We start from the raw sequence: 15082 nt of genomic DNA, 5'->3' as shown, positions 1-15082 counted from the left end.
AGGGAGAACACACCACACCAAACTCCTCACAGACAGTCAACTGAAGCGGGACTAGAACCCACAACATCCAGGTCCCTGGAACTGTGTGACAGAGACAGTAACTGCTGCACCACCATACCACTGTGCCACCCTTTATACAACCAATTTATCTAAAATTAAAAATAAAATGTATTATTCGAGGATATTTTAAGATATTGTGTAATATCTTTAAAAAGACTGCTAATTGAATATAAATATAATTTTGGTAAAAATAATCGATGATTGAGGGGGAAATCAAAAGCCCATATACAAATTATATGCAAATATTTGGCGTCATGTGACCGTTAGGTGTCGCTGAATGGCGCTGGGTTTGTTCTCCGAGGAGGTGTCTCAGTATGAAACAAGCACAAGCGCACGGGCTGAGCCCTGGATAGATTTACCACAGAAACAAGACACTGAACGGATTATAAAGCTTTAACATGGCGACGGAATGTATTAAAAATTGCTGTAAGTTTTTCGTGACCAAGGAGAAAGAGCCGGAACCCCAGAGTAAGATTCAGCACATTATTTTGTTAAATAATTGAAATAAATGTAAAAGCAACTTTTTAAATGGTAATTAAAAGTGCCATTTCCACTTTTACCATGTGTGTGAACCTATTGTTCTGGAATATTGAAGTGTATTTTTGAGGGTTTTTTTTGAGATTTTGAGTCCTTTATATAAATTTTATAGAAGAACATCTCCACCATAAACATACATTTTTTCCTTTGTGGTTTTAGTCAGTGTCAGTTCACTGACTGTAGGAAATTGTTACTAGAAATCATACTCCTTCAGCTTTAAATAAACACAGGGCAATTTTTCAAATTTTATTGCAGAAAAAAGGATGAAAACAAAGCCACTAGTGTGAAAAAAATGTTCTAGAGAAATTTCAGAATATTTCACAGGGTTGGTGAATGAAACCTTTTATATCTCCTCTGAAAAGATTTTAAATGAGTGGAAAATCTGGTATTTCCCTTTTATTTCTCTATGATTCTGGACTGCTTTCACGCAAATAAGTTTGTAGCTTTAGCACTGCATATTAAACACAAGGAGCCACAAAAAGAGCAGGAGCTGAGTGGTCTGAGAAGATTAACTGCATTTCTTAATAGAATTATTTTTTTAAATACTTTATTTAATGCTGTTTTGCTATTTGACCAATGAGACTTTTTTTTATCAAAATGTAATAGCAATAAGTACATTTTTACTTGGTTTTATGCTCCTATACCCACATCTGTTAAGTACTTTGCTACCATTAAATGGGAATTTTACCCAACCTCTGCATCATTCAGGCATAGAGATATAAAAAAGGCTTTTTAAAAAGTATTTAATGTTATAAATTTCTGTGAGGAGCTTCCAGTGGTGCAACAGGTAGTGTAGATGTCACACAGCTCCAGGGTCTTGGGGTTGTGGGTTCGAGTCTCGCTCCGGGTGACTGTCTGTTCTGTGTGTGTGTGTGTGAGAGACTGTGTGTTCTCTCCGTGTCTGCGTGAGTTTCCTCTGGGTGAATGTCTGTGAGGAGTGTGGTGTGTTCTCTCTGTGTCTGTGTGGGTTTCCTCCGGGTGACTGTCTGTGAGGAGTGTGGTGTGTTCTCTCTGTGTCTGCGTGGGTTTCCTCCGGGTGACTGTCTGTGAGGAGTGTGGTGTGTTCTCTCTGTGTCTGCGTGGGTTTCCTCCGGGTGACTGTCTGTGAGGAGTGTGGTGTGTTCTCTCTGTGTCTGCGTGGGTTTCCTCCGGGTGACTGTCTGTGAGGAGTGTGGTGTGTTCTCTCTGTGTCTGCGTGGGTTTCCTCCGGGTAATTGTCTGTGAGGAGTGTGGTGTGTTCTCCCTGTGTCTGCGTGGGTTTCCTCCGGGTGACTATCTGTGAGGAGTGTGGTGTGCTCTCCCTGTGTCTGCGTGGATTTCCTCCGGGTGACTGTCTGTGAGGAGTGTGGTGTGTTCTCTCTGTGTCTGTGTGGGTTTCCTCCGGGTGACTGTCTGTGAGGAGTGTGGTGTGTTCTCTCTGTGTCTGCGTGGGTTTCCTCCGGGTGACTGTCTGTGAGGAGTGTGGTGTGTTCTCTCTGTGTCTGCGTGGGTTTCCTCCGGGTGACTGTCTGTTAGGAGTGTGGTGTGTTCTCTCTGTGTCTGCGTGGGTTTCCTCCGGGTGACTGTCTGTGAGGAGTGTGGTGTGTTCTCCCTGTGTCTGCGTGGGTTTCCTCCGGGTGACTATCTGTGAGGAGTGTGGTGTGCTCTCCCTGTGCCTACTTGGGTTTCCTCCGGGTGACTGTCTGTGAGGAGTGTGGTGTGTTCTCCCTGTGTCTGTGTGGGTTTCCTCCGGGTGCTCCGGTTTTCTTCCCATGATCCAAAAACACACGTTGGTAGGTGGATTGGCGACTCAAATATGTCCATAGGTGTGAGTTTGTGAGTGAATTTGTGTGTGTGTGTGTGTGTGTCACCCTGTGAAGGACTAGTGCTCCCTTCAGGGTGTGTTCCCACCTTGCGTCCAGTGATTCTGGGTAGGCTCTGGACCCACCACAACCTGAACTGGATAAGCACTTACAGACAATGAATGAATAAATAATTATGGGGCATTTTGACAAACCTATCCCTTTAAATAATTTTATTGCGCTCTATGTTAGTCATTAAAGCTGCAGTCCCTGGAGCAGCGCAGGAAAATGAATGGAAGAAAAATGTCGGCGTATCTGAGGATTATCTTCTCTCCAAACTGCCTCCTGATGGAAAAGAAGTCCCCTTCATCCTCCCCTCTTTTAGGCCATCCTACATACAGCCCAGAGGTGCTCCATACCCCGGTTACCAGAGTGAGTGGCTAAAAAGAGATGTTTGTAGATTTGTTCCATTTTGCTTCTTCTGAAATGAAGGGAATTGGTTGTGTTGGGTTTTTTTATTACTTTTTGTAGGTTGCTAAATATATTCTTTCGGCCAGCAGACTAACTAGCTAACATTTTAGCTTGCATATTACTGATTGAATAATAAGCAAGGAATGACTTGTTACCTACACAACTATCTATATAGGGGCTAGGGAGTAAGGAAACTCACTAGGTCTTGAGACACAGCCACTGGCTCTAAGGTTCTGAACGGTTCAGACATGTAAAAAAGAGTTGATAACTACACAAAGTCTGTTTAAACTGGTATCTACAGGAGAATATATACATCAATGTGTTCTGTATTAGGTACTGCATGGACCACATATGCAGAGAGAAAGGCAGAGCTTGCTGCTTCTGGTCAAATCGTATATAACCCAAATGTCCCCATTTCCCCGGGAAATATGATCAACTTCGTGTCTCCAGGGTCCGTGAGAAGGCAGGTGCTGAGGGGCCGTCTCAGCGGCCCTTCACCAGGTAGGACTTACAGTGATATAAAAGTTTGTTTAAAATCTTTAAGCTTGTTGACCCATTATTTCTGGGTCTTGAATGGCATTCCAAATGCACATCTGTGTCCACAGTGGATGATGAATTCACTAATTATGAGCGGAGTGTACAAATCTTTGGTGTATGTAGCCTGTACTTTAACCCTATACTTCAAGTTCATATGTGAGGAATGAGCATTTTATGATGCTGTCACATTATGGAAGTATAGACACCAGCGATTATCTAACACTGACTAACGCTGACTCATTCTTCAGTCCCATATGGTGCCTTTTATATTTTCTCACCTTTATGATCATTGAGAAATCATTTTTTTCCCACCAATTAAACACAGAATGTCACTGCAGAGATGGTGTGACTATGCTAATCATATATAGTTTCCTTATAACATCTTTCCTGCACGCCTTGCTCAATTCAAATATTTGTTCTTCTTTTTTCATGCCATCTTTTGGTCTGCAGGCCATTCCTCAACATAAGTCCTCTATTGTCCGTCTTAGATGTCACATGACAGTGCCCTACTTTTCAATGTGGAAGAGTTCCTTATTGTTACATTGTTTTGACTATTTTTAACAACATTATACATCAACAGTCTTTAAATGGAGCAATGCTTCAGAATTATACGTACATGAAGGTTTCTTTTATGTTGTAGGATGTTTCTGAATTATTTATAGATGTAAAATTTATGAAGTATCAGCTTAGGTTCTGATGATGTTGTTGTTAAATTGTTGTTAAAAATGGTCAAGATTTAACTAAGAATTGATTGTAACATAGAGATACAGGGTTCAATTGTAGCTTTCTTCAGCAGCTTGGGATCAGGGTGGTAAACAGAGACTCAGCACCTCTATGTTAGACCTGTCCAGCCCTCGCTGCCTTATTCAGGTGAGTACATAATATTAGTACATAATATTTATATTTGTAGATAAATGCAATAATACTATATCTTGTGTTATAAATTGGAACATACATATTATAATAGTCCCAAGCCTAAGCCAAAAGACATATGAAGGTAAGCTAAGAAATATCTGGTAGGCTGCAGTTAAGATCAAGAACCAAAACCAAAATGGCTTTAACTTTCAGTTTCATAAACACGTTATACACCATCTGGATTTTTTTGTTGCTCCTGTGGGTTAATCCCTGTAGGCTTTTCTTCTGGTTTTTACTCCAGGATATTTTGTCCTGAAAATGTAGGCAAACATATTCATACACGCACACCTGTAATCTTCTACTTCCTTAAAGCACATTGTAATTAGAATCGATTGAGTTTTAATGATCACCTAAAACTAAACTCTTTCCCTTGTTTACATTGCTGTGTAAAGCTCGCAGTCACGTTCCAAAAATATGTATAACCACTTACATTCCTTCTTCTCAGGAAATGTGACTTCTTAAATAATGAGAGTTTATTAGACATTTAAGTAGCTTTCAACACTTCAAACTTCAAACCAAGTTGGCAAACATCTTACAGAAACGTGACATGTTGAGCCCTTTGCCTTTTCTTGTCTTATTCGTCCCTGCTTTGTTTTGCGGTTAAAAGAAATGTGTTTCTACAAATAGAAGGTATTTACTTTTTCTGGGATAGAAAGTGTAGTGCCATGGACGAAGCCAAGTTGTGCTGAGAGCCTCATGATTGGGGAATAAATCACACATAGAGTGTTTAACACAAAGCCAGGTGACAAAGCTGCAATTGGGCGAGGTCCCTATTTTGCATGAGTTATATAAACAATTTTGAGTCTGTTTGAGTGGATATTTGATAGTCTTTTGTTTCATGTCTTGCCCATTCTCCATAACAAACTATTATCTTAATCTAGAACTACGCAGTTAGATACTGCTGGAATTTCAGTTTTTTGCTGAAAGGGACTGTGTTCAGTGATTTAGAAAATGGATTCTCCAATTATAACGGAAAAAGCAGTTAAAACACTTTATGGACACAGTATGAATAAAAACAAGGTTTGCACATTTTACTAAAATGAATTAAAGGACCTTCTTAGTTACATTTGTGTAAAACCTTCACACAATTTAAAGCATAGCGACCTGTTTCAGATTAAAATTGTAGGTGAACGAACTTCTCTCTTTGTCCACAGCGTTACGACTCGGTGTCCAGTGTCCAGAGCAGTACGTCATCTGTGCGAGATTCCTTCGGGAGCAGCCGTAGCCTCGGTAACACATTCACAAACACACTCCATTCATAACGAACCAACAAATGTCCCAAAGAAAACTCTTCTGAATGGTCTTAAACCCTTGTTTGAATTTTTGGATTTATTTACACTTTTTATTGCTTTCTCCAGTAAAAAAACGGTATTTTGTCGTTTTTATTTCAAAACATTCTTCCAAAATATAAGTCTTTCTGTGTATCACACATAATCAGCTGCATAATGTACCACTTTTTAAAATATGGCGGCATTGGCCTTTGAAGTACAGCCTTGAATCTAAAATATAATTTCTCAGTTTAGTTTGCTGTTTATGACAAGAGATAAGGTGATGTTTGTGATTCAGATCTAATCATTCACCGTCAGTACCAGACATCACTGATGATCTTTTGGCTGAATGGCATCAAATCCTCACAGAAGTGTTCCAATGCTTTTTGCACCAGACCTGAAATAAATGATAGAGGATAAATAAAAGATAAATAAATAAAAGATAAAGGAGGCAAATATCTTCATTGAAAACAGTGTTGAAGGAATGGTTCGGAGAGGCACTTTGCAAATGTAAACCCATTTTCCAGAAAAGCTGGGGCAAATTGCAAAATGCAATAAATGCAATAATAAAATTATTTGTTCATTTTCTGTAAAATGTATTTAACCAACAAAATTGCAAGAGTTTTTTCAGGATTTTCCGTATTTTCCCTGAACAACTCAATTGTATTTTATAAATATAAACAATTGTAGAAATTGGTTCCTGCAACACACTTGAGACAGAAACATGTTTGCCTCTGTGTTACCTCACCGTTCATTTTTTTAGTTGTACAAATAAGCATTTTTGTGTAACATATGATTGCGAATAAGAATTCAAACATTTAAAAAATAAATAAATAAATATAATATAATAAATATAATAAACAAAAATAAAATAAAATAAAAAATACAAACATTCAAACAACTGTTGCATGGTATTATAAATTATATATGAATTTAAAATGTATATATGACTATAAAAATGATGTATTAATATGCTAGGTTCATGAACACATATCAAAAACACCATCTATAAGTTGTCTAACTAAAACTCACACTTAAATATGTATTAAATATTATCCCCAACAACAGACCAAATTGATGAAGATGCTTTTGTTCTTTCCTTGATGGAACTCATAATGAATACACTGATGAAGGACATTTTTTCCTATTTTCAAACTAAATATTTATCTTAATTTTATTCAATAAAATTTTAGTGCCACACAACAGTATTGGTAATAGTGGGAGAATGATTTAATTTTTAATTACAATTATAATAAATTGTATATTATTGTATTTATATTAAACAACATTAAACATTACATTAAAAGTATTTTGTTTGTGTGTTTTTCAGTTAAATAACAGACCAACTCAATTCAAACATCACAGATTCTTTTTTTATTGCATTTTACAAAATCCCCCATATTTTCCAGGAATTTTGTTTGTAAATGTAACACTGTAAATGACGTTTCTGTGTGTGTGTGTGTGTGTGTGTGTGTGTGTGAATAGAGTCCATAACTCTGTCTGGCGATGAGCGAGAACTTGGCAAAGTATGTGTGCAGCTAAGCTATCAGGAGGCTGTGGAGCAGGTGTGGATCACCCTGGTGCAGGTAAAATTACAGTGCACTGAAGCAGAGCCTTTCTGAACATAGCAAGACCTTTGTGTTCATTCTTAATGGAGCCTCTGTTCAAACACAGAGAAAGAAATCTCTCTCCTCTTTAGGCATTTCTCTCTCTCATTTTCTCTCTAGATTTTCACTGTCAGTAGTTGATCCTGTTCTTTATTCCTAATGGATTAAAATCTACCTGTTATTTAGAAATGGTAAAATTAACTTAATATAATGGTATTTGAAAATGTTACATTATTCAGAAATTTCTGATTATTTAAGAAGGTTTGGAGCTGCTACTCTTGTACTTTTGTTCAAGTTTGTTGTAGGGATATGCACTAGATGTACAAAGGTTTGTAGAGACCTTTCCTAATGAAGGATTTGTGCCACCTAAAGAGCTCAGCCGTTTCTATCACACCATGTGGAATAATCTCTAAAGAAAAGCATTGACCAATAGAATTTGAAGCCATTGCACATGAGCCCAAGACCACAGCGAGGAGCAGTGGAACGGTGTGATCTGTAGTGGTCAAGTTCCCTAACAAATCCAAGATCTGAATTTCACTTCAGTAATACTCTAGTGGCTAAATTCAAATTCATTCAATAAAATCTCAAAGAAATGTTCCAAAATATAGTGTGAAGTCTTCCCAAAACAATAGAAGCTGTTGTTGCAGCAAGGAGAGTAGCCTCTGAATTCAGATGAATTGCTATTTTTACATAAACATTAGCTTGTGGTGAATGCATCTCTTCTTCCAAACTTTGTTTCATTTTCTCTCTTCAGTGTAAAGACCTGGGTGTGTGTTCAGAGGGAGCAGATCAGCAGAGGGTGGGGGTTAAAGGAGTCATCACCATGGCAAAGCCTGTGCAGTTTAAAACCTCTGTAAAGGACGCAACACCAGTGAGTTTAGTCCTGCTGTTACTCTGTACACACACACAAAGCACACACCACACAAATACACACCTCCTTTCATCATATGAAAAATTCTGTTTCTCAGTCAGTCAATTTGTGACATTTTACTTCACTCTGCTTTCACATTTTGTTATTCTCTGGACAATGATGATTTGCTTCGGCAGTGCAGGCATTCTTTTCAATTTGCAAGTAATATTATATTACAGGAAACTTTGTTTTAAAATGTAGTATGAGGTGGAGAGTGGGAGTTAGATTATTCTAAACCACCACTTCTTTTCATTAATTATTAGCCATATTAGCATATTAGTTGGATGAACTATTCAAGGCAGACGCAAGACATTAAGGGCTAGTTTCCAAGAAAGGGACTAACCCTGATGATGGGCTGTATTTTTATTCTGTGGAAATCATTATAAATTCAGTTTAGAACAGGACTAAGCTTAATCACTGTTCAGAAACCAACCCTAGAGCTAACATATCAAATTAGCTGTATAATCATGGCGGCACGGTGGTGCAGCAGGTAGTGTCACTCCGGTAGTTCCCGCTCCGGGTGACTGTCTGTTCTCCCTGTATCTGTGTGGGTTTCCTCCGGGTGACTGTCTGTGAGGAGTTTGGTGTGTTCTCTCTGTGTCTGCATGGGTTTCCTCTCCCTGTGTAAATGGGTTTCCTCTCCCTGTGACTGTCTGTTCTGTGTGTGTGTGTGTGAGAGACTGTGTGTTCTCTCCGTGTCTGCGTGAGTTTCCACCGGGTGAATGTCTGTGAGGAGTTGATGTGTTCTCCCTGTGTCTGCGTGGGTTTCCTCCGGGTGACTGTCTGTGAGGAGTGTGGTGTGTTCTCCCTGTGTCTGTGTGGGTTTCCTCCGGGTGACTGTCTGTGAGGAGTGTGGTGTGTTCTCTCTGTGTCTGCGTGGGTTTCCTCCGGGTGACTGTCTGTGAGGAGTTGGTGTGTTCTCCCTGTGTCTGCGTGGTTTTCCTCCGGGTGACTGTCTGTGAGGAGTGTGGTGGTCAGGTACTGATATTGAATGATAAGGTTTGGATTGCAAACACTACTCCAGCTCACTGGTATTGTGCATGGTGATTGTAAGTAATTAAAATGTTATTAAGGTATTGTTCTTCTCTTTGATTATATAGACATGTTATGGTTCTAAGGTCTGAGTGGAAGAAATTATAAAATCAATCATTTGTAAAGCCAGTATGTGCTTGATTAATACCCTTGCACTCTGCATTTAGCCTAAGACACTGTCAGTGTGTTAAAATAGTTCTCTCGATGCTTTAGCTTGTCGTTATTTAGTATACTCAGTCATATCAGTATATTATGACCACCTGCTTGTCTACACTCATTGTCCATTCTCTCAGCTCCACTCACCATACAGGAGCACTTTGTACTTTTTCTGTTGAACAGCATACAATTTTTGGCCCCTTTCATCTTGTTCTTAAGTGGTCAGGACCCCCCACAGAGCAGGTATGATTTGCTCTTCGCTGCAGTGTCACTGACATTGTGGTACTGTGTTTGTGTGACGTTGTGGTATCGTGTTAGTGAGTTTTTAAACACCTCAGTGTTACTGCTGGACTGAGAATAGTCCACTAACCAAAGACTTCATCATCCTGTGTCCGCTGATGAAGGACTAGAGGGCGACTGACACAAACTGTGCATCCATAGATGAGTGTCTCTATTGTCTCTGACTTTACATCTACAACCAATGAGGTGAATGGGTCTAACAGAGTGGACACTCATTTCTGCCACTGCAACACACACTAACACACCATCACCACTGCAGCCCTGAGAATTACACACCACTCAAATTACACCTGCTCTGTGGTGGTCCTGTCCATTGAAGAACAGAGTGAAAGGGGGCAACAAAAGATGGACTAGAGCCTGTAACTGTAAAACTACGCTCTTAAGTAGTCAGCGGAGATGGAACAGTGGACAGTGAATGAAGAAACAAAGAGGTGGTCTTAATATTCTGATATAACTGTGTATCTGCAATGATTTTGTGTTGTATTTTTGTGTGTAGAGCTAGAAAATGTGCATAAATATCAATACAGTAAAAGACGTCACTGGACCAGACAAACAAAAAGTCGTGGTTCGTAGCCTGAGGAGAGTAGGGATATTTAATATCTAATTCCCCTTAGGAAAACATGCTTTTACACAATGGATGTAAATATAGCAGATATGCTCTTGTCACGTGACTTCTCGGGTTGGAAAGAGAAAGACGTGTTTGTCCATGCTCTGGGCGTTTCTCTTGTATGTGTGAGCGTACTTGTGCTTATCTCATTACATAATCAGTTTCAGTTTTGGCCTCACAATTGGCTTTAACTAATAAGTGTGAAAAAGATGATGGTCACGTTAAAAATGTCTTGTGCAACACGTGCAGGCTTCTAAATATAATTAGTTGCTGTTTAACTTCCTATTCTTGGTGATGGTGTTTGAGTGTGCCATCTATCTGCTGCAAGCCTAATTGTTAACCAGAGTGTGGGTGTGAACAAAACACCTAGCTGGAGGTAGGGGAAGTACACTGATGATGTCATGCATTAGAAAACTCCATATGTTCTTTATTTAAAAGACTAAATTAATATGATGGCCTCTGAAACACAATGAATACATATTTGCTTGCATGGATTTGAATGACAGTATGAATCACAAATCGTCTCATCAAAGAACCAGTCTAGTGAGTAAGCAAATAAATACATAAATGAACTATGCTCTATAAGTCAGTCAAATTTAAAACAGCAAACAAACTCTTAATACTAAATTACACCACTCCACCAACAAGGATTACATTTAAAATATTTTTTAGCTACAATTGCCTGACTCTTCTATCTCCCTTTCTTTCAGGACATGGTGTTCATGGAGACTTTTGTATTTTCTCTGAATCTAGAGCAGTTGCGTAGTTCTGCTCTGCTGCTGCGACTGCAGACACAAACTCCTCGCAAACGAACAATAGGAGAGTGTGTGTTATCTCTCAGAACGCTTGGACCACAGGAGACCCAACATTGGTTGGACATCAGACCTCCTTCCAAAACACGCGTAGGTCATGACTTACTATTGCATGAAAATACACACTTATATTGCAGGTGCATTGCCTTGACCTGGTGTTTTCTGAAGCTTACAATATCTTTAGCTTATAACAAACTTTTGCCTCATTTTCTATACTTTGGTATGTTACTATAATTTAAAAAATATTCTAATTTGAAGGCACCCTTTATAATGACAATGATTCATTGGCCATTTATATGGATACACCTTAATAAAATGGAAATGGTTGGTGGTATTAACTTCCTGTTTGTGGCACATTAGTGTATGGGAGGGGGAAAACTTTTCAAGATGGGTGGTGACCATGGCGGCCATTTTGAAGTTGGCCATTTTGGATCCAACTTTTGTTTTTTCAATGGGAAGAGGGTCATGTGACACATCAAACTTTTTGGGAATTTCACAAGAAAAACAATGGTGTGCTTTTTTATTCTTTCATGAGTTATTTACAAGTTTCTGACCACTTATAAAATGTGTTCAAAGTGCTGCCCATTGTGTTGTATTGTCAATGCAACCCTCTTCTCCCACTCTTCACACACTGACACCGCAGGAGAAATGCTAGCACAGGCTTCCATACCAACCATTCCCATTTTATTAAGGTGTATCCGTATAAATGGCCCACCCTGTACATCATGTTCACTGTTTACTGTAAATGGGTAAAAAAAAATCTGCTCTAACTTAATGCTAGGCTCAAACTGATCATTGATCATACTGGAGGCAGTTAGTGGAGGGAAATAAGAGGGTGGAGAGGGTGGAAAGGGAAAGAGGAAGGATTAACTACAAGTGAACACTGTTGAATGAAATGCACATTCTAAGCAATATGATTAGTCTGCTTCATGCTTAGCACATACGATAAGCGAGAAGAACAACAGTTTAATTCATAATTATTATAATAAATTAATTTAACATTTTCAGCTATTAATGTTTTAATGGTTTGAGTATCAAAGTGCTAGATATTGTGCTGCCTATTGTCCTAATCTAGTTTAGAGGTGTGAGAGGTGTCAGGTGTTTCATAGCTTAACAACAAGTAATTTATGAAGATTACTGCCTTGCTATAAACAGGAATGACTTGCTATAAATTTCTCAGTATGTTTTATAGCTCTTTTATGGGTTAAAATGTTCCTATCATCTCTATATTATTGCGATTGCTGGTTAGCAGTTGTTAAGTAAGACATCAGCTTATTTTACCTGGCAGTGATTTCTAGTTTCTGTTTCTGATATTTTTGAGTGTGTAAACTTTATAAAGTTAGAGACTGCACTTTATTTGTCCTCATTCTACTTCATAATCATTTCTTTCCTTGTTTTTATAGGTGCCAATTTCTCTGAGTCTTTCAATATTTTTGAACAAAATATTCTTAATGTCTGTTTTGACAAATTAAATTAAATGAAGAGTGACATTCACACAGTTGAACGGTAAAGAAATTGTTTAACGGAAGAGTGGATATAGGCTGTGAATTGTTCACAATGTCATAGCGAATGTAGGCCAAAGGACTTGCTTCTGGTTGTAACAGGTTTGCTTCTCTAGCTTTTAGAATTCAGGTTTGCTTGTGCACTTACAGCTCACAGCAAGGGGCCAAAACTGAAAAACTGATGGTGGCCATAAAAAAAACTGCTTAGGACAGTCTTATACAATTGAAAACAATCAAATACAATCTAATGCAATCCTGCAGCCCATAAAAAGGAAGTGGCTTTCATCATGCTGCTTTATTCTCCCTTTGTCTGGTCGTCTGCTTTTCCTCTACGGTAGATTCTAGGTTACTTTATTATGTCTATTTTGTCAGGCACTATGTACAAAAATCTTACATCAGAAACTGCAGTCTGCAGACAGGTAAACAAGAAGTTTGTAGAAATACACAATATAAATATTATCAGTTCAATATTCAATACAAAGATAGTTTTAAAAGCTAATTTTATTATGTTGTCCTTTTTTTAAATGTCAGTGTTTTGTTTTGTGTGTGATGTTCATCTGAAATGAATTGCAATTCTTTCTGCTTTCTGTTCTATAGATGTGTCATGCTGAGCTCCAATTGGCCACATGTTTCCAGCCAGTCAGCAGTCGCATCCAGCTCCAGATCCTCAGCGCTCAGAACCTACCAACATCATCCTCACTTCTCACACAGAGTGAGTCTCACTCAGTTTGGTAATAAGTACATTTACATGAGGTAAATTCAATTTAAATGTAGGAGTATCCTAAATCCATAACTCTGTAAAGGTATTTGGATAAACTAATGGGTATTTGGGTAGAATAATAGAGGAGATGTTCTATATATGAGCTGAGTTTATATATAACCATAGGTGACAAAACCTCTGTGTAGGGGTATTTTGAAGAAAATTAATATTTGTGTAAAATATTCTGTATTATTAAAATACATTTTTATTCCTTAAAAAAACACACGTTGGTAGGTGGATTGGCGACTCAAAAGTGTCCGTAGGTGTGAGTGTGTGAGTGAATGTGTGTGTGTTGCCCTGTGAAGGACTGGCGCCCCCTCCAGGGTGTATTCCCACCTTGCGCCCAATGATTCCAGGTAGTCTCTGGACCCACCGCGACCCTGAACTGGATAAGGGTTACAGATAATGAATGAATGAATGAATTTTTATTCCTTGCAAATAAATTGATATGACAGATGAGGTGGGGGAATGAGGGGGCATGTTATATTTTGTATATGTGTACTGAGGTGGGGGAATGAGGGGGCATGTTATATTTTGTATATGTGTACTGTTTCCTCTCCTAGAACTTCTGAACCAATGTTCAACTGGATGTAATCAACATGAAGAGAAGGCTGGACTTCTCCAGAGCCCCTTTTTTTAGCACCTTTACCAAAGTATTATGTTGCAATGTGTAAACAGCTGAATTCTGAATTCTCTCTGTCTTGAAACTCCTGGCAGGTTTCTTTGTAAAAGTGGAAATGTTTAGTGATGGATGCTTCATACTAAAGAGGAAGACGAAGATGGTGAAGTCAGCTGCAGGTCAGGTTCATTGGGGGGAATCAGTGCTCTTACCAATCACCAACCAGGATAACAACCTACAACTATCCATTAAACTCTACAGTCGTGGATCCATAAGAAGAAAACACTTGCTTGGAAAGGTGAGAGAGAACGTACACACAGTGTAATTGATTATGGAACAAAATGATACATGGCCAAAAGTTAATAGACACATGGTCATATAAAATGTCTTCTGAAATCAAGGGTATTAACCGGGAGATTGTTCCTTTTTGCTACAGTCACAACCTCTATATTCTGGGAAGTATTTACACTAGATGTTGGTACATTTCTTTGTGAATTTTTTTTAATTCAACCACAGGAGCATTAGTTAAGTCTGGTTCTCGTGTACCACAGCCCAATTCTGGGGGATCTTTACTAACTTACCTTACATACATTGAGCTTGGTGGCCATAGGCTCATGTGCAGCTGTTCCATGTTGTTTTCACAATAGGAGTTCATTAAACGAGCACTTGTAATTACAATTGTGCACAAAAAGTAATATAAGGATGTTGTTACATCACAAATTATGGCCATAAATGCATTTCTGTGTGTCTTTATCACTAGGTAATCCTGGGGCTCAACAGTCCATCACATGAAGCTGTGGAACAGTGGAAAGACTCCTTTACTCACCCAGAGAAAATTGTGACCACATGGCACAGGGTCAGACACTCTTGAATAAAGACAGGGAGAGGGAGAGGGACAGAGAGAGAGAAAGAGAAAGAGAGAGGTGTAAAGACAGGCAAGTACCCAGAGGACACAGAGGATGCACACAGGCATACTTATGAAGTGTTAGGGCTGTTGCAGTAAATCAAAATCATTATTTACTGTATAACAGATGTCCAACTAGCTTCAAGTTGGTTCAAGTGTCAACATACAGTATATAACTAATAAAGTAAACACAGAAACAAGGTATACTATATACGTACATAGAATTGTCAGTACATAACTATCTGAGGGTAATGAAAATGCAGTGTGACTTAATATTTCTTGGCTGTACATAAGATACCACTGT

General features: G+C 38.6%; 1 protein-coding gene across 1 annotated transcript; it reads left to right on the top strand.

Moving 5' to 3' along the window:
* The first annotated feature begins 458 nt into the window (after positions 1 to 458).
* LOC136706086 (tandem C2 domains nuclear protein) lies at positions 459 to 14791 on the top strand. Its single transcript, XM_066680011.1, has 11 exons — positions 459 to 528; positions 2631 to 2810; positions 3183 to 3350; positions 4183 to 4256; positions 5456 to 5531; positions 7055 to 7155; positions 7931 to 8047; positions 10892 to 11083; positions 13093 to 13207; positions 13973 to 14172; positions 14635 to 14791. Exons 1-11 carry the CDS (start codon positions 459 to 461, stop codon positions 14743 to 14745), a joined length of 1404 nt encoding a protein of 467 aa, XP_066536108.1. The 3' UTR covers positions 14746 to 14791.
* Positions 14792 to 15082: the final 291 nt, after the last annotated feature.

Source organism: Hoplias malabaricus, chromosome 8 (genome assembly GCF_029633855.1).
Source record: "Hoplias malabaricus isolate fHopMal1 chromosome 8, fHopMal1.hap1, whole genome shotgun sequence".
Taxonomy (NCBI): Eukaryota; Metazoa; Chordata; class Actinopteri; order Characiformes; family Erythrinidae; genus Hoplias; species Hoplias malabaricus.
The sequence above is the reverse complement of the archived record's forward strand: the minus strand, read 5'-3'. Positions and strand labels throughout refer to the sequence as shown.

Coding starts and splice junctions, on each gene's coding strand:
- LOC136706086 (XM_066680011.1), top strand. CDS start 459: ATGGCGACGGAATGTATTAAAAATTGCTGTAAGTTTTTCGTGACCAAG. Junction 5,532..7,054: donor CGGGAGCAGCCGTAGCCTCG/GTAACACATTCA, acceptor GTGTGTGAATAG/AGTCCATAACTCTGTCTGGC. Junction 8,048..10,891: donor CTGTAAAGGACGCAACACCA/GTGAGTTTAGTC, acceptor CCTTTCTTTCAG/GACATGGTGTTCATGGAGAC.